This window comes from Mauremys reevesii, linkage group 4, assembly GCF_016161935.1.
Source record: "Mauremys reevesii isolate NIE-2019 linkage group 4, ASM1616193v1, whole genome shotgun sequence".
Taxonomy (NCBI): domain Eukaryota; kingdom Metazoa; phylum Chordata; order Testudines; family Geoemydidae; genus Mauremys; species Mauremys reevesii.
The window spans coordinates 14,533,126-14,557,563 of NC_052626.1; the positions used below are offsets into that span (position 1 = coordinate 14,533,126).

General features: G+C 44.4%; 1 protein-coding gene across 4 annotated transcripts in view; it reads left to right on the forward strand.

The window, feature by feature from the left end:
- Positions 1-24,438, forward strand: part of SYT16 (synaptotagmin 16) — a 141,903-nt gene that overhangs the window by 102,811 nt on the left and 14,654 nt on the right. For 3 of the 4 annotated variants that reach the window (XM_039538802.1, XM_039538801.1, XM_039538799.1), the window contains exons 3-5: positions 6,325-6,537; positions 16,823-17,079; positions 22,378-22,821. In XM_039538802.1, the coding sequence (XP_039394736.1) occupies positions 6,325-6,537; positions 16,823-17,079; positions 22,378-22,821 (914 nt within the window). The remainder of the gene's footprint in view (positions 1-6,324; positions 6,538-16,822; positions 17,080-22,377; positions 22,822-24,438) is intronic. The other variant, XM_039538800.1, reaches the window with a different exon arrangement.

A 24,438-nucleotide genomic window follows, 5' to 3' on the forward strand; every position in this document is an offset into this window, starting at 1 on the left:
GTGGTTTGGATCTGAGCACAGTTGCCAACTTTCACGCGGTAAATAAGCACCCCGACTTTCACAATAAACCAAAAATCAAGCTAATCCCATTTCAAAACAAGGCCAAAACAAGCCAGTCTCTAAGAACCCCAATGCTCTATGTGACTAACCCCACCTGGCATGCAGTCTGGGACTGTGGTGAGCCCGCTGTGCACCCCGACTCTCTACCCCCCCTTACCCCTGCTTGCGGGGAGCCAATCAAAAAAGAGAAGCAACAAGCTACAAGCCAAAAACTAGCCAACAATCAACTTGCAAGCCAATTAAGCCAAAAACAAGTCCAATTTCTGCGTTTTTTTTTTCCCACGGGTTTGGCATGTCTGGATCTGAGTCCCATTTTTTTTTTTAATTTACATCCAGATGTGGGAATTGGAAGAAGGATACAGTTAAAGTGGCCCAGTTGCATATAGCTTGTACAAGGTCCCTGACTGGAAGAAACCCGACTCATGACTAGAGCTGGCAAAAAAATGTTCAGTATATAGTAAATTCACCAAAAAATACAGTTTTGGGGGCCACTGAAACTATTTGTGAATTTGGATCAAATTCTAGGAATAATTTCAGCTAAATAAGAATGAGGAAAATGTTTCTGGATAGCTCAGTGGTTTTGGGCATTGGCCTGCTTAAACCCAGGGTTGTGAGTTCAATCCTTGAGGGGGCCCTTTAGGGATCTGGGGCAAAAATCTGTCTGGGGATTGGTCCTGCTTTGAGCAGGGGATTGGACTAGATAACCTCCTGAGGTCCCTTCCAACCCTGGTATTCTAAAACAGTGAATTTTTTTTAAATGAACCACTTCAACATTTTGTTTCAAAATGAACCGTTTCATTTTGAAAATGTTTTGTTCAAACTGAACAAAATTTATTTGGTTGTTTTGGCAAGAAAAAAAATCAGTTTGGTTCAGAATGAACCTCTTCTTTTGTTTTGTTTTGTTTAGGATTTTTCAGTTTGGCCACTAACCCAGAAAATCAGTTATTTGCTTAGCTCTACTCAGTCAAGGTAGTGGGCCGAGTGCAGCAATAAGATGTTACAGTCACTCACCTATTGGGTGTGTGTAGCATGACTGAACAGTTGGCACTAATTTGCTAAGAGGCTCACTAGAGAGCATACAAAACGAATGGGCTTGGATCTGTCCAAGTCTTTCTAAGGGCTGAATTACATTGGTAGGGATGGAAGCTTCTATTGCCACTGCAGGTGCATTACCTGAATCAGGCACTCTTCACAGTATTTAAATTCACAAGAACCACCATCCTGAAACGGTACAGCTTTAATATATATTACAAAGAGGCCCGGTTTCTATGTATTTGAAATACATTTTAGGCCTGACCTTTTTTAAACCAGGTCTCCTTTTTGACAATCATTTTGGGTCCACAAGTAATTGTTAGCACAAACGAAGGCACATGGACACTTAACTGCCTGATTGTAGCTATAGGTCAGGTAGTCAAATGTCTGCATTCCCTCATGTGCACTCCCAATTAGTTGTACTAGCAGTTGGTTGAAGGTGTAAAAAGAGAGTCTGAGGCTTCCCTGGCGACAAAATAAAATCACCTCCAACGAGGGGTGGTAGCTTCGTCGCCTGGAGCATGGCTCCCACCGACGAAGCGCTGTCCACACCAGTGCTTTTCGTTGTTAAAATTTTTGTCGTTCAGGGGCGTGTTTTTTCACACCCCTGAGCGACAAAAGTTTTAACAACAAAAGTGCAAGTGTAGACAAAGTTGAGGCCCTTTGAAGATCAGACCTATAATTATAGAGGGATCTGGTAGTGACGTCTGTGTTTAGGTTGCCTTACGTTTCCATTAGAAAACATTCCTTCAGCCTTTGCTTTGACAAACTATAACACCTCCATTGTTTGCAGCCAGACTTTGAAATTTGGCAGGGGAAAGACCCTTGAACTATCGCCCTATTGTCCTATGGAATTCAGTTCAGATTTTGCTGAGTTATAAACTATTGAAAATCACCGTTTCTCTTCTGTCACTAGTGTTCCATTGGGGAATTGTGGCAATACAGCAAAATAATAATTGAGCATGAACATTCTACGGTCCGACCCATGTCTCCGCCACTGCTGCAGCAGACACTGTACTAAGAACATTTGTGACGTATGCATTATGCGTATACATTACAACACTATCTTTAATTTCTTGGTCGCGTACTGTTTTTGCCACTGGACCCCTTGTTCATTCAGAGCATCATCCTGCTCCCATTGAAGTCAATAATGAAACTCCCATTGACTTCAGTGGAGCAGGATCAACCCCTCAAAGCACAGAATGGGTACACACAAGAAAGAATTAAGGTTACCTGGGAAGGATAAATTTGGCATTACCTATGTTCTAAGTGCTTGATCTCACAGCTTAAACAACCATCATTTAATAACATGCAAGTGGAGGACAGTATGCAAAATACATATATTTTACACCATTCACAATATATTTGATCAGATATGTGAAATACGTTCTTTTCTTTATAGTCTTTGAATAAAAAATATTTAATTCTTTATACTTGGTAACTATAAAGAAGTCTTGGACCATTTCTCTTGAGTGTTTTTAGCTGTGTAGTATTTGAATGTCTGTAACCTAGATATCATATTGAGCATGTATTTGAAATTCCTTGCAAAAAGTGTCTGTGGTAATTTGAAATGTACTGCCAACTCCCCTTTAGAAACGATCAGAGGTTTGATTTGTAAAATAGGCTGTGTGTATGAGTAAATGAGTTCAAATGAATGTACTGCGCAACATCTGCAGATCACAAGATGCGTTCATCATCTTTCACGAGTTTGGATCGTAATCATAGGCCCTTTATTTAAGTTTCCATGGTGATTCTGAAAATGCCTTCCCCCCTTTCTAATCAGAGCATTTGTAAATCTGAATGTTGAGTTTTTTCTTTTCCATGAGTAAACTTGGTTGTATTAATATAAAGATTTTAGTGTGACAACCTGTGGAGCTGTCTCCTTCCAGGACAAAGATTCAGCAGCAGAAGTCATATCAGGCATTTGCTCTTGATCCTCTAGTTCTAGCATTTAATTAGCATATATTTTTTAAAATGCAGCTAAGAAACAGCACCCCACATCATAACAAGTGCTGCAGCATGGTCCACATAGAGACTTATACTGTTGACTCGCATTCAATTTGTGATCCACTATAACCCCCATGTTCTTTTCAGTGGTGGTAGCACCTAGCCAGTTCTTTTCGAAGTGTAGTACTTTACACTTGTCTTTATTGAATTTTTGTTGATTTCAGACCAATTCCCTAATTGTCAAGGTCGTTTTGAATTCTAATCCTGTCCTGCAAAGTGCTTGTAAATCCTCCTAGTTTGGTGTCATCTGCAAATTTTATAAGCATATTCTTGACTCCATTTTCCAAGTCATTAATGAAAATACTGATGAAAACACTTCCTTGCTTTTTCATCTCCCAGTTAGTTTCTCAGCTTTAAATGCACAAGTCTGAATGAAGCAAATGTTTTCTCTGCACCTGCTAGCTAAACTGAAACCAAAAGTAATTAAGGCAAAAGCATTCTGTGCAACAGAAACTGAGAGTACTTGACTTTTGGGGAAAAAAACGTAACTACTTGCTTTCACCCCATTGTAAAAACTGGAAATAATACAGTTACTTATTTAATGCAGTACATGATATTGTGAAAGATTTATAAAGCTTGATTTGACCTCAACAGTTAGATGTCCTGTCCCTGCCCAATTCTGTAAAAAAAAAAAAAAAAGACAGCCCTTTTAACTTATTAAAATTCAGGAGGGCTCATTGATACAGCATTGGTAACTGAGGGCCATTTACAAAACAACTATTACACAATTAAAATAGTGTATTTTCTCAAAGTAGGGGACATTTATTTCTCCCCACAGTAGTGAGACTTCCCCGGAGGCACAGGCAAATACCACTTACCTACCAGGAGACCAATTTCTGAGAGCAATACTGATCTTATTGGCAATATTACTCAAAGCCAGGCAACAGAGGCAAATCTGATAACAAAACCTCAACATAATAAGATTCAGTTTCTGATAGATTCCTGGTGGAAGCAAATTTCACAGCCACTGAGAGCTCCCTTGTCCTGGTCCCCATGAGTTCTGCCCTAGGGATAGACGGCAGGCCTATGGTAACTGTCATGAAAGGAGGTAGGTCTGAGAAGCAGTGGAGGTAGTTCTAACTTGATTAGTATTGGACACACTTAATGGAGTCTGTATGTGTGGAAGCAGGGTCCTATTTCCCTAATCATAGCTGTGTATGAGTGGGATATAGATGAAGCTATATTTCCCCTAAAAAATCAGCCATTGGCATGGAAAAATGGTCCCACATTTTTGCACTTGCGTGCATTGTTCGTTTGTTCAGCGGCTTGGATATGCACTGGGGATTATTGGAACAAGTCTTGGCAGCCACTGTTGTGTTCTTTATCCTCAAGAGTAAGTAACAAAATAGTAACACACTTGACAGCTGGTGTGTTCACATGCACACACAAACACACACACACTCTCCAGCTGTCCATTACACCTACAACTTTGCCCCACAAATTCACAAATGAAAACTTCCTCCTATGCTGTTTCCCCTGATACAGATGGCTGGGGAACCTGCAATGTGGCATTGTACTTACATCTCCATTTTCATTTGAAAAAGCAGGCCAAGATCCTTTTCCCCCTCTCTCCCCCTGCCCCCACCTCCCACAAAGGATATTCAAACACTAATGAGAACGCAGTGATCCCATAGTCAAAGCCAGCATTGTCAGTAGGAGGGGGAAGGGTAGCTGCAGCAAAATGTTCAGATGTGTATCTTCATCTTTAAAGGTTAGAATTTACATTGTTCTCAAAAGGTTCCTCTGCTGACTCTGACATGCAGAATTGGTGCTGCCTATTAGCTAGATCCTGTAATTTCGTGTTCATGGTGTAACCCAAGAGTAGATTAACCCTCTGTTTTCTTTCTTCTGCACTGGGTAGTATTTGTTTCAGATGGCTGTGGAGGTATTATTGGAATGCTGAGAAGATTTTAGAGCCTCGTGTTTACTACTTTGGCTCCGCACATGCTAATGCAGGGGTCGACAATCTTTCAGAAGTGGTGTGCCGAGTCTTCATTTATTCACTCTAATTTAAGGTTTCGCGTGCCAGTAATACATTTTAACATTTTTAGAAGGTCTCTTTCTATAAGTCAATAATATATAACTAAACTATGATTGTATGTAAAGTAAATAAGGCTTCAGAATGTTTAAGAAGCTTCATTCAAAATTAAATTACAATGCAGAGCCCCCTGGACTGGTGGCCAGGATCCAGGCAGTGTGAGTGCCACTGAAAATCAGCTTGCGTGCCGCCTTCGGCACCCGTGCCATAGGTTGCCTACCCCTGTGCTAATGGTTATATACGGATAATGGTTTTCCTTTTTTTGGTTTTGGGTGTGGGAGGATATAAACTGGACACTAGGAAGTTTAGACTTGAAATTAGATGAAGGTTTCTAACCATTAGAGGAGTGAAGTTCTGGAACAGCCTTCCAAGGGGAGTAGTGGGGGCAAAAGACATATCTGGCTTTAAGACTAAGCTTGATAAGTTTATGGAGGGGATGGTATGATGGGATAGTCTAATTTTGGCAATTAATTTAGCAATTGATCTTTGATTATCAGCAGGTAAGTATGCCCAGTGGTCTGTGATGGGATGTTAGATGAGTTGGGATCTGAGTTACTATAGAGAATTCTTTCCTGGCTGCTGGCTGGTGAGTCTTGCCCACATGCTCAGGGTTTAACTGATCGCCATATTTGGGGTCGGGAAGGAATTTTCCTCCAGGGCAGATTGGCAGAGGCCCTGGAGGTTTTTCGCCTTCCTTTGCAGCATGGGGCACGGGTCACTTGCTGGAGGATTCTCTGCAGCTTGAGGTCTTCAAACCACAATTTGAGGACTTCAGTAACTCAGACATAGGTTAGGGGTTTGTTACAGGAGTGGGTGGGTGAGATTCTGTGGCCTGCATTGTGCAGGAGGTCAGACTAGATGATCATAATGGTCCCTTCTGACCTTAAAGTCTATGAATCTATGAGGAACAATCACATTTTAAAAAAGTTGGGGGATCTGCAGGATGGGAAGCTAGGAGTGACAATGTGTGATTCCTGCAGACACAGCAAGGCACCAGAAAGATTTCAGAAAGATTTCTGAGGGAACGTGCCCTCCTCATCTGCTCCCCCCTGGTAGTTATATGTCTTATTGCTCTCCTTTTCCTTCCCCCCAAAGTAAATATCTGAATTGAAAATGTCCCATGTTTTCCTACTTCTGTGTCAAGTCCTGTGAAATTGTCAAAAGCCTGTGTTGTGTTTTTCTCCCAGTGAACAGTTATGGGGAGGATGAAGAGCTAACCACATCTTCAGATAGCGACGACGAGGTGATTAAACAGTTTGCGATCTCTGTGTCGCGCTCGCAGAGTTTTCGATCGGGGGTGTCTGAAAAGGCAACACAGGCAGGTTCAGAACGTAAACCTAAATTCAACCGCTTGCTGTCCAACCATGAGGAGTACAGTACCGAGGCATCTGAATGCGAAGGTATTGTCTGTCTCAAATGAGCATTAAAACACTTGCTTTGAATCCACAGCCACCTAACATGGAGAGAGTCCTTTTATTTTGGGGAAGAGGCAGCCTTGGTTCTGATCTGCTCAGGCTAAAATCCATCTGGAGCTTATTCCTAAAGTACTGATTTAGAGCTGGATCCAAATCCTACTGAAGTCAATGGGAATCTTTCCATTAACAATTAGGCTCCTTAATCATTAGACAAAATTCCCGTGGATTTCAGTGGGAGTTTTGTCTGAGTAAGGACTGCAGGACTTGGCCTAATGAAATCTGTTGAACTGCATTTCTTAGCAATACGGTGTGTTTTAGCAAGACTTTGAACAGAAATTGCATGTTTCTTTTCTAGCAGCTTTGCAAATACCAGGTAAATAGCAAATGAATTATGTAGCATCATTCACCAGTGCATACACTACATGTCAGGCAATGACAGAAGGCAAAAATTTATAGTACCAAAGGGAACTTTTTTTTGACCAGTCATTGTCTATTATCGTAAGTGGTTTTTGTATATTCCAAACAAACATGCATGGTTTTAGAACATTTACCCAAGCGCGAAATTGATCGGCACAATGACTTCTATAATTCAGGACATGTCTGGGAGAACCTTTCCTGGGAAAGTTTCAGGAAACTGCCGGTGTGGTTTTAGTTGCACAAAACAATTGTGATTCTGAAATATTTAGTTGCCTGTTAATTATTATGCTCATTTTGATTTAGGCCCCTCTGTAGAACTGCTGTTGGATCATAATGTAGACTACAGTTACTTCCTTTGTCATCTTTATAAACTGAAATTATTAGGATTAGTACTATTGTAATAATTATTATAAGTGTTAAAAAAAAGTTAGGGCTCAGTCCCACTTTCACTAAAGTTACTGGGAGTTCTGCTGTCTACTTTAATGGTAGCAGGATCAGGCCCTTTATTCCAAATGACACCCCCTTATTTATGTGTTAGATATTCTCAGACCCTCAGTCAAGTGTACTGCTAGCCTGACTGCATGAAGGAGGATTCCCTCAGCCTGGGGAATCCATGGCTGGGATAAAGTCAACATTGCAGGTGCATGCCACCCAACCCCTGAACTCCTGATGGAGAAGGGAGTGTGGCCATAGTCTCTACATTCTTATAATTCCCAGTTGGTGAAATGGCCTCTTGAGGCCAAAGGGAGGTAGATGTAAATTAGAGAAGCCCTGAGGCTGCTCTTGCTTATGCCAGTATCCAGCTTGGCCCCTGGCTGGCTCCAGGATGAGAGGAGTGTAGAAATGGTGGAAAGTCACCTTTGTCCCTCTCCCTCTTGAGCTGCACAGAATATATTGCACCCAGCTTCCTTGGATCAGATCCTCAGAAGCCTCCCAGTGAGTTATGCTTTGTTCCCTATCACAAGTATTAACACAATCTGCTGAGGAACTGCACAATCTCCTGTTGGGACATTCAGTAACCCAGGAAAGTGCCTTTTGTTAAATACTCTGTTGCCGTCATTCCTTTTGCTCCTCTTCTCTCTCTCTCTCTCTCTCTCATCTCCTCTTTCGATGCTGCAGGATGGAGATAGTTATATGGGGTTTATCTTTCCCGTCTCCCTAGCTACAGTTTACCCAAGTCCTGATCCTCCAGTCCAGCCATGCAGCAAAAGTAGCTGCTGTCTAACTGTTTACAGTGGTCCCAAAATGCTGGTGCATGGTGTATTCTGTCCACGCTCCCTTCTTCCTGGTATGCCTCCTCCCTTGTGGGCTATAAAGAGTGTGCTGTAACTTACAAGACAGGGAAGTGGCCAACTAGCCACAAAGCAGCAGCCTCATAAGAGCTTTGCATCTGACTCTCATCATTCACAAGGCGCTGGATCCTCTGCAGTGTGTTAAGCTTCAGGAGCCTCAGCAGGCAGCAGCACTGGTTCCTCTCTTGGCCTTTCTGGCACATTTCCTGGGCACTGACTCAGTCAATTACCCCTTCTCAGAAATGGGGCTACTTAGCTCACCTGCCGTAGGCCCCAGGGGCAGGGCTGTCCCCCCCAAGATGCCCCAGTTACTTAACCCCACCCTCTCCCAGCACTTCACCCCAAAGGTGCGAAGTTTCTGGTTCGCAGTTTAACTCTTTCCGGGGCACGCAGCAGTTGTGAAGCTAGCAACGCACATGTGTGCGCGCACTTCACCCAGTCTAACACTTTTATGCTCTTTTACACTTAATCACGTAAGACACTGGAAAAGACAGATCATTCAAAACAATAAACATCAGAAACTGCAATGCCCCTCGCTTTTCCTTGTGAGTCCTGGGGGAACTATCTGGGTCCAGGCACAGTGTGTCCTCTGTCTCATGAAGGCTGTTACGTGGTAAGTGGTCTCTCTCTCATGGATTGAAGAAAATGGGCTCTGAGCCGACCAGCCTCTGCCCTTTTAAAACTTTCAGCCCTCCCCTGCCCCTATGTGAGGTGACCACCTTGCCAGCTTCACCATATGAGCACAAATCTGTTAGGTGACTTTGTTGCCAAGGTGACTTCCTCCTTGCTAAACCAGTTCTTCTGGGCAGGGATCAGACTTGTGTCTAGAGTGAGCAGATATCCAACAGTTGGGAGCATAGGAGTCAATTACCTTCTGCTGTCATTCATTTGCTGCCAGCCTTTGGAATTTTCAGCTCAGCATGGAGGCAAACAGACCACAGAGAAGATAAAAGGCCGCACATTAAAAATGGAGTTTGCCACCTTGACACAGACATGCAGGGTTCATAATCTCACACAGAATTCATAAATTGTATAGTTATATTTCCAATTCATCACAGTTTCAAATGCTGGAGCATCCATCATTAACCTGGAAGGATTATTCCACGTTCTCATACATCTCGTTGATAAGAAGGTTTCCCTGATATTCAGCTGAAAGTTTCTGCTGATTTAAATTCATCCTTGTATCACTCTAAAAAATGAATAGATTTTAAGGCCAGAAGGGACAGTTGTATCATCTAGTCTGACATCTTACATGATACAAGCCTCAGAATTTCACCCAGTGATGACTCCATCCAGCCTAACAACTTGTAGTCACATTACAGTATGTCTTTTAGAAAGATATCCAGTCTTAAAGATGCCAAGTGATGGAGAATTTTCCCACATCCCTTGGTAATCGGTTCCATTGTCTGATGATCCCCAATGTTTCTCTTGCCCATTAGTTGTGTTGTGATGAAAGTAGTAGACTTTTGTGGTTATAATGGCCAGGATCAGGCCATTTGCTTTTTTGAGAATTGGAACCTCAGTACTTCCTTTTTCCATCCCTTCAATACCTCTTCATTTGTCCATGATTTTTTTTTCTCCCCAGAAATAATTGTCCATGGTACAGTGAGTTCATTCTTTGTAAGTTTTCCTCTGATCTGACAGATGTTTGCTAAACTTCTTACAGTGTCAGAGTATGCCCTCACACATACACGAGCAGTTATCACTGACAAGACTACTGTAAATTTAAAGAAATAACAAGACTGTTCCATAAAGCAGTCAATGGTGAATCACACTTTTATTTCTCTTGAAACTTGCCTTGTATACCACATTTGCTTTCATAACACTTAGAAAAAGTTGTTTGTTATATTAATATATTTCTGGAGTAATCCAATTATGAATAGTCTTTCAAGGCTTTCAAAATTCCTCTGTTATTGATCTAGATATTATCCTGGCAGGAGTCAAAACCCACAAGACAATTGCCTGGGGATAATTTATTACTACAGTTATGTTTTATCTGAAAGTCTGCTGTGTGGTGTATGCTTTGATGGATGACCACCTGTTTAAAATGTGTCCAAGACACTGGCTTGCTAATTAAACACCTTAAGGAGAATCCATATTTGTACAGTCTCAGTAAATTTGTATACAGACATTTCTTTTCTTTCTTGCTTGTTCTGCCTTCTTGCTTTTGCTTTTATTTTCTGTTTCTTTATTTGCAGAAGAAAGTGAGTAAAAATATAACAGTAAAAATCATGTTGCTTTCCACACAAATGGTGCAGGTCTTGGAAGGAACTAGAAAACAAATCCCTAAGATAAAAAAAAAAGGCTTTGTCATACTGGTTATGTAAATACAGTGAACCTCATTCTGATTTCATCACTTTTACGAGCATTGTGGTAGTGTAACTAATTTTATTCCAAGGAAGGAAAATGAGTTATACCACTGTAAAGCATATTTATGTCTGGAACAAAGCCTGCCTTTAGTTTCACAAGTATAAAATCAGAAGATACCTGTTTTTCTGATTAAGCCACAAATGATTCTGATTAAACTATAAATGGAATCTGCCTAAATGAAGAGAGAATTTTCCTCCAGGTTCCACACTGTATCCTGCAGAACTCGTGCCGTTGCCAGTGCAGATTCTATGTGGGGAGAGGAACAAGTGCTGTTTATAAAGAGTAGAGATCTTCACTTTGGAGATAAGAAATTCACAGTTTGGACAAAGGAAGATAATTTTACCCTCAATAATTAACCTTCTTCTTCGAATAGTATCCCTATGGGTGTTCCACTTCAGGTGTGCATGTGCCTTTTGAGCCTGTGATCGAAGATTTCTAGCTAGAAGTGCCCGTTCGGCCTGCACGTGAGCCTTATGCCACCTTGTGGCAGATACCAAGGCTATATAGGGGTGCACGGGTAAACAACCCTCAGCTCTTTCTCTACCACCTTGGCCTGAGACGGAAACATAGCATGTCCACCTAGAGCATATTCAGCCTTCTGTTTTTTCTTGCAGTTAGGTAGTTTCTGGTTGTAAGTTTGTGTTTAGTGTTTAATATAGTTAGTTTTAGGTGAGAGGATTGTTTCCCCTCTCTCTTCTCTCTGGGACACTTGTTTTCTCTGGGCGGGAAATGCCTGGCTCACCAGGCTTCAAACACTGTCTCTCTTGCCCAAAGGCTATATCGGTAAGCGACGGGCACTCCAAGTATGTCTTTTGCCTAGCGGAGTGTTCCTTCTGTTTGGCCCTTAAGTCAAGGGTGAAGAAGAACAGGGAGATAAAGCTCAGACTGTTAGCCATGGAATGCTCCCTGCAACTTCCCTCTGGGCCAGGTCAGGAGACCTCCCCTCCCCACAATACATCTGTTTTCAGACAGATCCAGCACGCCGGGTCAACCTTGAGGCACGCTTCCCCTAAGAAAAGGAAGTCTTTGCAGCCTGCTGGGAAGACTTCCACAAAGGGGACCATAGACTCTTACTCTAAGAAGTCAGCTGAAGAAAAGACCAAGTCCTTGTGGAGGTCCTCAATCTCTGAGGGTACTGTTGGGGCCAAGAGCTCTTCCTCCAGTACCAGCAGGCCTGTGACATCCCGGAGCTCCAAATACAAGAAGATAGAGCACCAGAACCCTCCGCCAATTAGGAGGGTGAGGACAGGGTACCATTGAGTTCACCCCTGTCATCAACAGCGAAGCATTTCACTCAGCCGTTGGTTCCATCATGTGCCTTAACCCAGCCACCAGTACTGATGCAAGCAGCTCAGCCAGGGCAAATGGTGTCATCTGTATCAAGCAAGCAATGGTGCCTGACATCTACAATGCCTGTAGCATGCCCATGATTGCTGTAGCTGAAGCTAACAGCATCAACAACGATGACTAAGGTGTCAGTACCACGGTCCTTTCCGGTATCACAGGAATTCCAATACTCAAGGTACCTCTCAGGGTCAGATGAACCAGAGTCCTCATAACGAATACCGAACGTTTCTTGGTACTGAGACCTTGGTCTCCAAGTGGCCATCTTGTGGCACAGGACTCTCCTGCATCCTCAATGGCTGCCCCATGGGAGGATGTGGAAGAAGACGATGAGGACTCCCAAGTGGTCTCCTCAATCTCAGTGAAGGGTTCTCCTACATACCGCTTCAGGAATCTGCCTTCACACAGGGAGGCCCTTGCAGGCCACCAAAGATGATGGAACCAGCTTTCCATGCTGCCCCCGCTTCCTTATGGACCCCTGCCGTGGCCACATTGGGACCCATGGGCTGCCTATTGGCAGCAATTTAACAAACCACTGATACCGTCCTTCAGGGAGACCAAGGGTTTCACATCCTTCCCCTCCCCATCTGCCACAACAGGAAGAGATGTTAGAAGAGCAGGAGGCTAGAGCAGATGAAGAAGTTACCCCTGAGACTCCCATTTCATCATCGTCGCCGGATGAGTCAGTTATGCCTCCACCATTTTCCATGGCCGACGACTCTAGGCAGTATCAGGATCTCATAAGAATGGTGGCAGACACTCTGCAGATCCCTCTGGAGGAGGTCAAGGATCTGTAACACAAGCTGCTGGATATCTTGCAGTTGGCAACACCCGCCAGAGTGGTGCTACCTATTAATGAGGTTCTCCTGGTCCCCACTAAGTGACTAATACCTGACACTATTCTAGCAGCGTGCAAAAAGACAGATAACAAGTACTGTACGTGCCCCTAAGGAGTCTGACTTTTTATTTTCCCATCCACCACCAAACTCCATCATGATGGATGAGGGGCATGAATGGAGTAGGCAGCACTTTTTGGGATCTAACCCCTATGATGAGGACCAAAAGCAGCTGGATCTCTTTGGACAACAGTCTTACTTGTCTGCAGTTCCAGATCATAAACTACCAGGTGGTCATGACCAAATACAACTTTACAAATTACAACAAGCTTATGGCTTTTATTGAGCAGCTGTCACATGACTGCAGAGAGTAACTGCTGTCCATAGTTGCAGGGGGTCAGTTGTTGGCCAGAACAGCTCTCCAAGTGTCTCTAGATGCTGCAGACACTGCTGCCAGATTAATCTCTACAGCGGCAGTTATGCTCAGGGCATTATGGCACCAAGTTTTGGGGTTTCCGAAAGAGGTTCATAACACAGTAGAGGACCTCCCTTTGATGGTCATAAGCTTTTTCTCAGAGACCACGAACAACTCCGCACACATTGAAGGATTCCAGGGTTACCCTATGTTACTTGGGCATTAACACACCAATGAGCAAGAAAAGTTTTAGTAGGTCACAGACTGCCAAGAGATCATGCCCTACTCAGTTCTCTGGGTACCATAGACTCTCAGAACCCCCAGAAAGAAACACAGTTTTCAGAGGAAGTGAAATGCCCAACGGCCCTCCATGACCATCCTGGCGTCCTTTAAGCAGCAGTTTTGATAGATTGGTTGTGGGTTCAAATCCTCCCACTCCTCTTCAGGGCCCCTCTTGTGAGCTTCTCCTCTGTCTAGGAGCAATGGAATTGATCCATTCCTTTCATGGGCTGGGATTTCTACTCGAAATATTTCCTGGTGCCAAAGGAGGACGGAGGGGAGAGGCTGATCTTGGATCTAAGATTGTTTGAACAAGTTCATAAAAACTTAAAAGTTGAGGATGGTGATTCTGGCAACTATAATTCCTTTAATGCAGGAAGGATGTTGGTTTTCAGCCCTCGACCTACAAGACACCTACTTCCATATAATTATACAGCCATTTCACAGGAAATATCTACAAATCGCCATAGGCCAAGATTATTTCCAGCATAGAATGCTCCCCTTCAGCCTGTCCTCAGCCCCAAGGATGTTTTTGAAGGTCCTAGCAGTAGTGGCAGCTTACCTTTGGCAGAAAGTGATCCTGTTCTTCCTGTACCTCAGCGACTGGCTACTCAGCACTGCCTTGAAAGAGCAGCCCTTATCTTCCACCCAGATGGCCCTCGCTCTGTTCCAGGAGTTGGGCCAGCAGCTGAACATAAAGAAATTCATGCAGGTACTAGTACAAATGATAAAGTTTATAGGGGCTCATTGACAACCGGAGCATAACTCCCTTTAGACAGATTTGTGACCTTTTCAGGCCTGGTAGAGACAATTCAGCAAAGCCCTTAGACCAGTGTTCTCTACCTTTTTGGGCTCAGGACCCATTTGTAAATGTTTGTGGCCTGTCATGACCCAGTAAATAGTGGAAGCCCTGGGGTGATTTCAGTAGATCCTGGTCCTTAGAGGAGGGGCAAGGGCTTGGGCCCTGCTTGGCACTCACCCCACAGAGGTAGCTCCTGTGCTGTGGGGCTGGCTGGGCTTGGCTCTCTGCTCCGGGCATTGCAACCTCCAGGGTTGCAGCGACACTCAGGTTTGGCACCGCTCCACTGACTGGGCCAAATTTGTGTGAGTAGAACTGTGGCCTGGCTCATGGGGTTGCAGTGCCATTCACGTGGTCATGCCGGCTGGGCTAAACCTGAATGGCACTGGGACCCCAGAGGTTGCAGTGCCTGGACTAGGGAGGTGAGCCCAGCCAGCCCCGTGGGACAGATGCCACAGGAGCAGCTATGCGACCCTTTGAAACATTCTGCAACCCGATTTTGGGTCCCAACCCAGGGGTTAAGAAACCCCGTCTTAGACTACACAATAAGGAACTGTCTTCAACTCTTGGCCATGTGATTGGTCACAAAAGTACAAGCTGTCACACGAACCTTCACCTCCATTGCTTTAAGGGTTGGCTCAGAACAATCTACTCTCCAAGGAAGGACTCCTTAGACAGGCAGGTGACAGTCTCTTTGCAAGTAAAGCAACTCTATGTCTGTGTGGACACCCCTTTCTGTAGCTCAACTCCATCATTGACTCTAATAACTGACTCATCCCTGTTAGGATGAGGAGCCAACTTAGGCGCACTCATGGTTCAGAACAGATGGACCTTGGCTCTACAACAGGTGTTATTAAACAGTAGGAAAACACCAACCTGCATTGCTTACCGGCAGAAATCGAAGAGATTCATCTATTGGTTCAGTTGTCGCTAACTCCAGCCTGAATTGGTTCCCTTTTCCCTCATCCTAGATTTCAGATCCAGCAGGTAGACATCTGGGTTAGCCATCAGCTTGGTCAAAGTACACCTGGCTGCCATATCAACCTTTCATTCCCCGGTTAAGGGATTCTCCATATTTGGTCACCTGGTATTGTCTAGATTTATTAAGGACCTATGGAATCTCTTCCCTCAGTTGTGTCTCTGCCTGTTATGAGTTTGCTGGTGTTCAGCCCTCTCAGGGGGAGAGAGCAAAGTCAACCAGATCACAGGCAACATCTACTGTATTTTTTAAGAATGTTCCAGTATCTGAGCTATATAGAGCCACTACTTGGGCTTTGGTATGTTTCTGAAGCATTACTGCCTGTTCCACGCCATCAGATCCGATGTGGTACTTGGGTCTGTAGCACCATCTTCAGTTCTGGACTCTGTTCTGAAGCTCCCTTCTCCTCCTGGGATACTGCTCAGAAGTCACCTGAAGTGAAGCACCCATTGGGACACTACTCAAAGAAGGAACGATTACTCACCCGGTGCAGTAATTGGATTTCTTCGAGATGTGTCCCACTGGGTGCTCCACTACCCACCCTCCTTCCCCTCTGCTTCAGTTGTTCCCTTGGGGACACCTGGGTAGAGAACGAGTTGAGGGCAGTTTTCCTGCATGCCTGTAAATAGCCTTGATGTTTGCTGAGGCATAGGGCGCAAATGCAGGCCAAACGGACACTGCTAGAAATCTCCAGCCAAGGGCCTGAGAGGCACATGCACACCTGAAGTAGAGCACCCAAAGGGACACAAATGTCGAAGAACTACAGTTACTGGTCAGGGTGAGTAACATTTCCATCTTCTATCACATGGGATAGACATGTTGGGTCAGATGCATAAAAGCTGTCCTGGGGAGGCAGGAGAGTTGTAATGTGCATTTCCCTGCATCGATGAGCATCTCTGTGTCCCAGGGAGGGTTTGACCCAAGCTCAGACTGGTCTAGTTAATGTTACCACCTTCCTCAGAGTTTCCATTTGGTTGGAGAGCAGCTTTAACCAAACCTCTGCAGGTGAGAGATGCAGTGAGAGGGGAGGCATTCTATCAACCACCCCAAGCCATGCCCCTGTCCCTGTCGGTACTGTCCTCCTATTGGGCTGTGCTGACTGCTGTGCTGCTTCCCACCACCTGAGAAGAGGAAACTGTGATGGTTTCCCTCCACCACACCCTTCTCTCAGGATCAGGCCCGTGCATTATGCTTTTCCATTTCATGCCTGATCTGTCTCTTGACTGGTGATGCCTTCATACCATAGGCATCCTGAGCACCGTATTCCCAAACGTCCCTCTGATCATCCTGTGTGACCGATGTCTCTCTTTATGTGAGGCAGGTTGATTCCCTACTCAGAATGCAGAGGCAGAGCAGCCGTTTTTATTCCTTGCAATGCTGATTTATGCGGATTGTTGATTTTTGTGGGTTCAATGCTGGGGATCTCACCGTCTCGTAAGCAGAGCTGTTTGTTCCCATCAGGCTCCTACTGTAGTGGGCGGGGGAGGGATAACATTATTTTAATCACTCTGAAATAATTTTCTTGCTGAATATTGTTAGAACTGGATGGGCTAAGCCAACTGAGTTTCCAAGACAACCTGTCCTATCATGAAGATGACCACATATCTGTTGATTCAAGAACTACCTCTGAGAGTAGGAGTACCATGCAAGCCAAAGGCCCTGGAATGGAGGCTAGCAGTGCCCATAGCCTTAGCCAACAAGCCACAGAAGGGAGCTTGCAAATGGAGACGGCGTTCAGCAACCAGGGATTTGAAGGAAATGACGCAACTGACAGCTCATCCGCTTGGAGCCCTGAGGTATGGTGAATTATTCTGTATTACACACAGTGTTTCTGTTCCCTCGAGATGTCTGGGCTTCTTGTCCGAAATGTAAGGGAAGAAATGAAGTGAAAAATCAATTGGCACAACCCAGGATAGTAATCCCTAAGTGCATGCATGCACTCACCTTGGTGTGTGTGTTCCCTTTTCCTGATACTTTGCCTGCTGGAATTTTGAATAGACTTCACTCGTATTCCTTCAGAGAGGCTGTTTTCTCATCTGACTTCACACACTAATCATATCACAACCATTTCCCGCTTGACAGAAGTTACTATGAATTAGCTAACAATGTGTTGTCATGCTTTGAGGGAGGTAAGTGGATTTGTTACTGCCCGTGTATGTGGTGTGTGTCTGTAGGGATACAGTGTGATTACTGAGTCAGATCCTTGGTTCCCCTTCTGGCTGCTTTCCATTGCTCAGGCAGCATGAAGCACCTGGAAAGTTGCCGTAAAGGGACAGCCGGGGGCTTCCCTAGCTTAGCTAGCTGTTTCTCACACTGCCCTCCATAGACACAGAGCACATTTCTACAGCAGGCTGGTGGGGTTTACAGCCCCCTTTTGTCTCCTGCACCCAGCCTATTCACCAGGCAGGTCTTGGCCAGACCTAAGGATCTGGCCCTTATTTCAAAGCAAATACTCCAGTTCCTAAGAGAGCCCTTATTGGGTTAGCTCACCATGTACCCTACTCCTCTTTCTATATGATTCAATAGGGGTTGTTCCTTTATTATTAAAAAAAATCAGGGGATTATTATTGACCAGCTGATTAATTTCTGCAAGAGTATTGAATAGCATCCAGTATTTAAAAAAAAAAAAAAGCACAGAAGGTCACATCTCTGAGTCAAAAAAGAACATCCCTTAGCTGCACAAGGTAATCTCTTTGCCCCAGGAAAAACAGGGCTTGGTAGAAAATATTCCCTTCCTGTGAGCAAGCTGCTTCCACCCAGTTGAAGAGAGTGAAAGCAGCTTCTCAGTGCATGGGCTTTTGACATTCACATAGAGGCACAAAAATAGGCAGTCATTTTGAATGCTGCACAGATCAGCTCTGCATCTATGCCCTGATACACCAGAACCTCCTGCAATAACAGTCTGGACCCTTTTTTCTACATTACTGTGAGCCATGAGGTTTATCTGTGTATCCTGTGCCCATTTCTCTGTCTAGTCCATGCTCATCACCATGGTGCACAAGTGCTGTGGAATCTCAAGTGTCCTCTTTTCATTTATATTTTGAATGTGCCTATCATTCTGCCCCAGGTGCATGTATATTAACAACATGAACAGCGCATAGAGAATTACAGAGTTCAGATACACCTGGATCCTGATTTGTTTGCTGTGAATAGCTTCTCATCTGACTTCATTATGTGGCTTAATGGAAGATTTTTTTTTTTGAGTGAACTAAATGTTCTAACATTCCAGAAATACCCAAACATTGCTGTGCTACTTTCAAACAGGCCTCTGTTTGGAGACAAAATCTGTAATGTTGTGCTTCCACAGTGGATATTCAAAGGGCATTTCAAGGCTGCTCCCATAATTACCTGCTTTGTGAGATTTAATTATTTTTCTGGCAGGAATGTGTATTTTACATATATACACACTCTGTCCTGTACTGATGATCTGTTAAAAAGACACACTATACTGAGAGGGGTATTTGTCTTAAATCTGTGTAGATTCATACAGTTTAAGGAGTGAAGGGACCATCAGATTATCTAGTCTGACTATCAGGCCCTATAATTTTCCCCACTTCCTCCTGTATTGATCCCAATACATCAGTACACCTTACTGGGAAAGAAAAACATTTATTTCATATGGAAATATTTAACTCCACACAGCATTTGGATTTCAGTCCAGTTGCTCGTATTTACAGAATATTTATGGCCCAATATATATTAACCCACGAAAGTTAATGGGAATTTTACCAGTGCCTTCATTAGGAGCAGGAGTAAGCTTCTGCAAGCAACCTCTGCCATATAGGAAACTTGAACATGAGCAGGTTCCAGACATCGGAGAGGTCTTTGGAAGTGCCAGCTGGCTGTTGACTTTGTGCTCCACTGCCAGCACAAATCATCACTGAAGGTAGTTTAGCAAGCCATGGAAGGGTAACACCACTGGAGAAACATTTTCTGGTGCCAGAGGGTTGATGTAGCTTCTGCCACTTCTCCCACCTCCTTAGGGTCAGTGTGAGGGACATAGCCAAAACTAAGAGAGGTTGGTCGAGACAATCTGATATCCAATTCTTCAATGGCTACTGTATTAGTATTTGGTGAGGGGACTGGTAGTTGGCATGATTTAGAGCAGCCTGAAGGCCATCTTTGAATACTTTATCCTACAGGGCCGTGCATCATCCACAAAACTGCTGCTTTCCAGCTCAAGTACAAGTGGAGGCAATGACTAGGTGCACGTAAAGTTACACACTAAATGTAGTCCCCCGCATAGCAAGCCACAAACCCATTGGGATCCCACTTCCTGAATGGCAAATGCACATGGTAAAAATGGGAATGAACATGTTTGGGGAGAAGTAGGCTTAAGTGCAATCTTTCTCGTGCTTGCTCCTTAAGCCTTACTCCAGCAACCCGGTGGAAGCAGCTTGACAGCCACGCAGCGTCACTCACATGATCAGGTTCTCCGGAACAACTTGTCCTGCATTGCACTTACGCGTGCAAAGTCCTGTCTCTGTGGTGTGCTGGAACAAGCCGTCTGTATGTGCTCATTGGGTGTCATTCTTCTTTGGCTAGCATTAGCAAGAATTCTGCGTGGACAGAGAGGGACAGTTTTTCACTGCATTCCTCTCTCTCTCTCTAACTTGTATTTGCATGCACCAGTCAAGTAACTGCAAACTACCGTAACTAGCCTATGTGAAAGTGGAAATGTGGGATTTTACACTTATATGTTTAAGAGCCTAAATATTTGTCAGGTAGATTGAAGGGAGGTAGTTGAAAAGTTGGCTTTGTTTGATAAATAGACCCCATTAGTGCTTCTTAAGGGGATCACTATTACTGCTCCTAATCTATGCTGTAATTAGATCCACATGTTGAAAAGAAATCTTAGTTTAAAAACAAAAGATAAAGGCTTGAGTTGCCCTTCTCCTTAGACTGCCAGCAATGGGCCTTGATTCACCTTCTGGGTATTAACTGGAAATCTTGCCCTAGTCCAGAGTATACACAGGTTTAAATACAAGTAATGGATTGTTATAGCAATGCCTTTATCACATGAAACACATTCTGAGATAAAAAGCACCTTTAAACAGAAACTCGCACACCCCCATCAACAGGCGAAGTGAGCAACAGTGGGGTGTTTCATCTTGTTTAATCAAATAAATGTTTTAAAGAAGCTGAAAGAAAGGGTCATTTGAGAATTGTTTTACATACGTGTTGCTTGTATGTTTTGCGATCTCATCATGAAAATATGAGGGGTCAAAGTGAAGAGAAGATTCGAGGCACTTTGGAGGGAGACGCCCACAGTGGAAGATGAGCCAAAGAGTATTTGATTCAAAGATTGCAAGGCAAGAAGGGACCATTGTGATCATCTAATCTGTTCTCCGGTACAACCCCAAATAATTCCTAGAGCAGATCTTTTCGAAAAATATCTAATCTTGATTTAAAAATGGCCAGTGATGGAGAACCCCCCATGACCCTTGTTCCAATGGTTAATTACCCGTATGCCTTATTTCCAGTCTGAATTTGTCTAGCTTCAACTTTCAGCCATTGGCTCATGTTATACCTTCCTCTGCTAGACGGAAGAGCCCATTGTTAAATATTTGTTCCCCATGTAGATACTTACAGACTGTAACCAAGTCGCCCTGTAATCTTCTCTTTGTTAAGCTAAATAGATTGAGCTCTTTGAGTCTGTCACCACAAGGCATGTTTTCTAATCCTGTAATCATTCTCGTCACTCTTTTCTGAACCCTTTCTAATTTATCAACATCCTTCTTGAATTGTGAGCACCAGAACTGGACACAGTACTCCAGCAGCAGTCGCAGCAGTGCCAAACACAGAGGTAAAATAACCTCTCTACTCATTCTTGAGATTCCCCTGTTTATACATCCCAGGACTGCATTCAGCTTTTCAACCACCGTGTCACCCTGGGAGCTCATGTTCAACTGGTTATCCACCATGACCCCCAAATCTTTTTCAGAGGCACAGCTTCCCAGAATATGGTCCTCCAGTCTCTAAATATGGCCTACGTTCTGTGTTCCTAGATGTATACATATTTACATTTAGCCATATCAAAAGGCGAATTGTTTGCATGCACCTGGTTTACCAAGCAATCTAGCTCACTGTCAGTGACCTGCATCCGACGAAGTGGGTATTCACCCACGAAAGCTCATGCTCCAATACGTCTGTTAGTCTATGAGGTGCCACAGGACTCTTTGCTGCTTTTACAGATCCAGACTAACACGGCTACCCCTCTGATACAGGTCAGTGACCTGTTTTCTGCATTATTTACCACTCCCCCGATCTGATCTGACTACTTTTCTGTATCACCACATCTACTGCTCTTGCTGCAAGCAAATTCAGAACAACAGCCCACCACTTGGTTGTGAATGAGATGCAGTACAGAATCCAACAGTTAACCAGAGTTGGCCCCTCAAGAAAAAAAAGGGGCATTTAGAGGCTTTGTTTTGCTAAATGCCTGCCTGCTCTCCAAATACGAGGGTGAGCAGAATAAAAACACCACAAAGTGTATGTTCACATCACCATATAACATTTCCAAGGTGGGTACTGTATTCACACTTGGGGTATGTCTACACTGCATCTGGGAGGGAGCCCTCCGAGCCTGGGTCGACAGAATAGTAACTATGTAGATGGTGTGACTTGGGCTGGGGCTCGGCTCTCAAGCCTTGAAGTGGGGGGCTTGAGAGCCTGAGCTGAACTGTGTACACAGCTGTTTTTAGCACACTAGCACAAGCCCATCAACCCGGGCTGGAAGGCTCAGAATCAGATGCAGTGTAGATGTAGGCAGTCGAGGGGTAGCCGATTTGGAAGATGCACATAAGGAGGAGGTGATGTCTGTGTTCTTATTGCAAATGGTGCTTTGCTCGGGATATTTCTTCACCCACAGTCCATCTAGGGATTGAGTTGATGAAGCTATAATAATAATAATAAATTCCTAGTTCTTATATAGCACTTTTCATTGGTAGATGCCAATGTGCCTTATATTTGGTCTCTGTCATGTTTGCCAGTTATCCTATTTCAAATGATCTTCGAGGTGTTTGATTTAATAGGGCCTGTATAAGAAAATGCTTTTTTAATATATACTCCTTTATTTATTCTCTCCATGGCAGGAACATGATGGAGGGAATAATCTTGCAGCTCATCACAGTGCCCATGAACCCATTTCTAAATGTGGTGACCTAGACATCCTCCTCGATTATAAGGCCTCGAGCCAAAAGCTGCTGGTAACTATCCTGGAAGCTAAGGATATCCCAGACAAAGATCGCAGTGGTGTGAACACCTGGCAAGTTCACACAGTCCTGATGCCCAGCAAGAAACAGAGGGGAAAGTCGAGCATTCAGAAAGGACCCATCCCAGTGTTCAAAGACAAAATGACCTTTAATAAGCTGGAGCCAGAGAAGCTGAGTAGCTACGCACTCAGGTTCCGTCTCTATGCAGTGCACAAAATGATCCGGGAACAGATGATGGGGGAGCAACTGTTTTATCTGAGGAGCCTAAACCAGGAGGGGGAAGTGAAGGTGACACTGGTTTTGGAGCCAAGGAGCGATATGAGTGTAAGTCTATTAATTCTTTGCATCATTGGCGGAGGTGGAGGGGTACAGCTTACTTGGCTAATCCACCAACCTCTTCATTAAGGATTCTTAAACATGCTGCTGGCCCATTTCCTAGCACCACTATTCAGATCTCAGTTTTCATCCTGGTCTCAAGCGATGAATGTCAGCACTAGTTAGAGAAAGCTCAGTGCTCAGCGTCCATGGTACTTGATGCATTCACTTCTGCTCCCTTTTAGACATTTCAGTAGGATTGAAAGGGAGCACGGGTGCATGGTTTTTAAAATGATTGTTTGCCAGAAGCTAGGAATGGGTGACAGGAGATGGATCACTTGGTGATTTTCTGTTCATTCCCTCTGGGGCCACCTGGTATTGGCCACTGTCGTAAGACAGGATACTGGACTAGATGGACCTTTGGTCTGACCCAGTATGGCCATTCCTATGTTCTTTCATAATACAGAATTTCCACCTTGTATGTATTCAGGGACCAGATCTTTCTGTGTAATCTCTTGTGTTCTGAGGTTAGAGGGCCAAGTTTTCAAAATTAGGCAGACAAGTTCCATCCACAAAAGATGAATTCATGGTCTCAGACTGGTAACTGCTCATAAATATGGAGTAGAACCCACAAAAAGGTCCATTGCCCACACAACCAACCTTCCATTTTGCATCCATAATTACCCATTTGCATGCACGCATGCATGTTTTCTACCAGTTGGACACTTCTTTGGCTTGAACATCTTAAGCAGCCTCTTGTACATTCCAGAGAACTGCCCAGTTCTCAGAGTCCTATGTATAGACACTGAATATCACCACAAGAGCATTCTAGCTGGGATTTTCCAAGGAGTCTGAGGAAGTTTGGTGCCTTGTTTCTGTAGGATTTGGTCACATTGCTCCTCTAGTCTCCTTGGAAAATCCCAATTTCCAATCCCAGATTAGATCATCTATCATATCAGATATCAGAGGGGTCGCCGTGTTAGTCTGGATCTATAAAAAGCAGCAGAGAGTCCTGTGGCACCTTATAGACTAACAGACGTATTGGAGCATGAGCTTTCGTGGGTGAATACCCACTTCGTCAGATGCATGTAGTGGAAATTTCCAGGGGCAGGTATAAATATGCAGGCAAGAATCAGGCTAGAGATAACAAGGTTAGCTCAGTCAGGGAAGATGAGGCTGTTCACACCTCAACTGCTAGAAGGGGGGGGGCAAGTGGGGCAATTTGCTCCGGGCCCTGCAGGGGCCCCCACGAGAGTTTTTTGGGGCCCCTGGAGTGGGGTCCTTCACTCGCTCCAGGGGCCCCGGAAAACTCTCGCGGGGCCTGGGCCCCCGGAGCTTCTTCCGCTCCAGGTCTTCGGCAGCAATTCGGCGGCGGGGGGATGGTGTCCTTCCTCTCTGGGACCCACCGCCGAAGTGCCCCGAAGACCTACGGCGGGGGGTCCTTCTGCCCCGGGACCCACTGCCAAAGTGCCGGGTCTTCGGCAGCAAGACCCCAGCCCCCTGAATCCTCTGGGCGGCCCTGCACAAAATGAATAATAAACCCTGCATTTGGGGGGGAAGAACTGAACATGATGGTAACTAGGAAGAAAGCAAGAAAATATACAGCAAGTGACACAAAAGATAGAA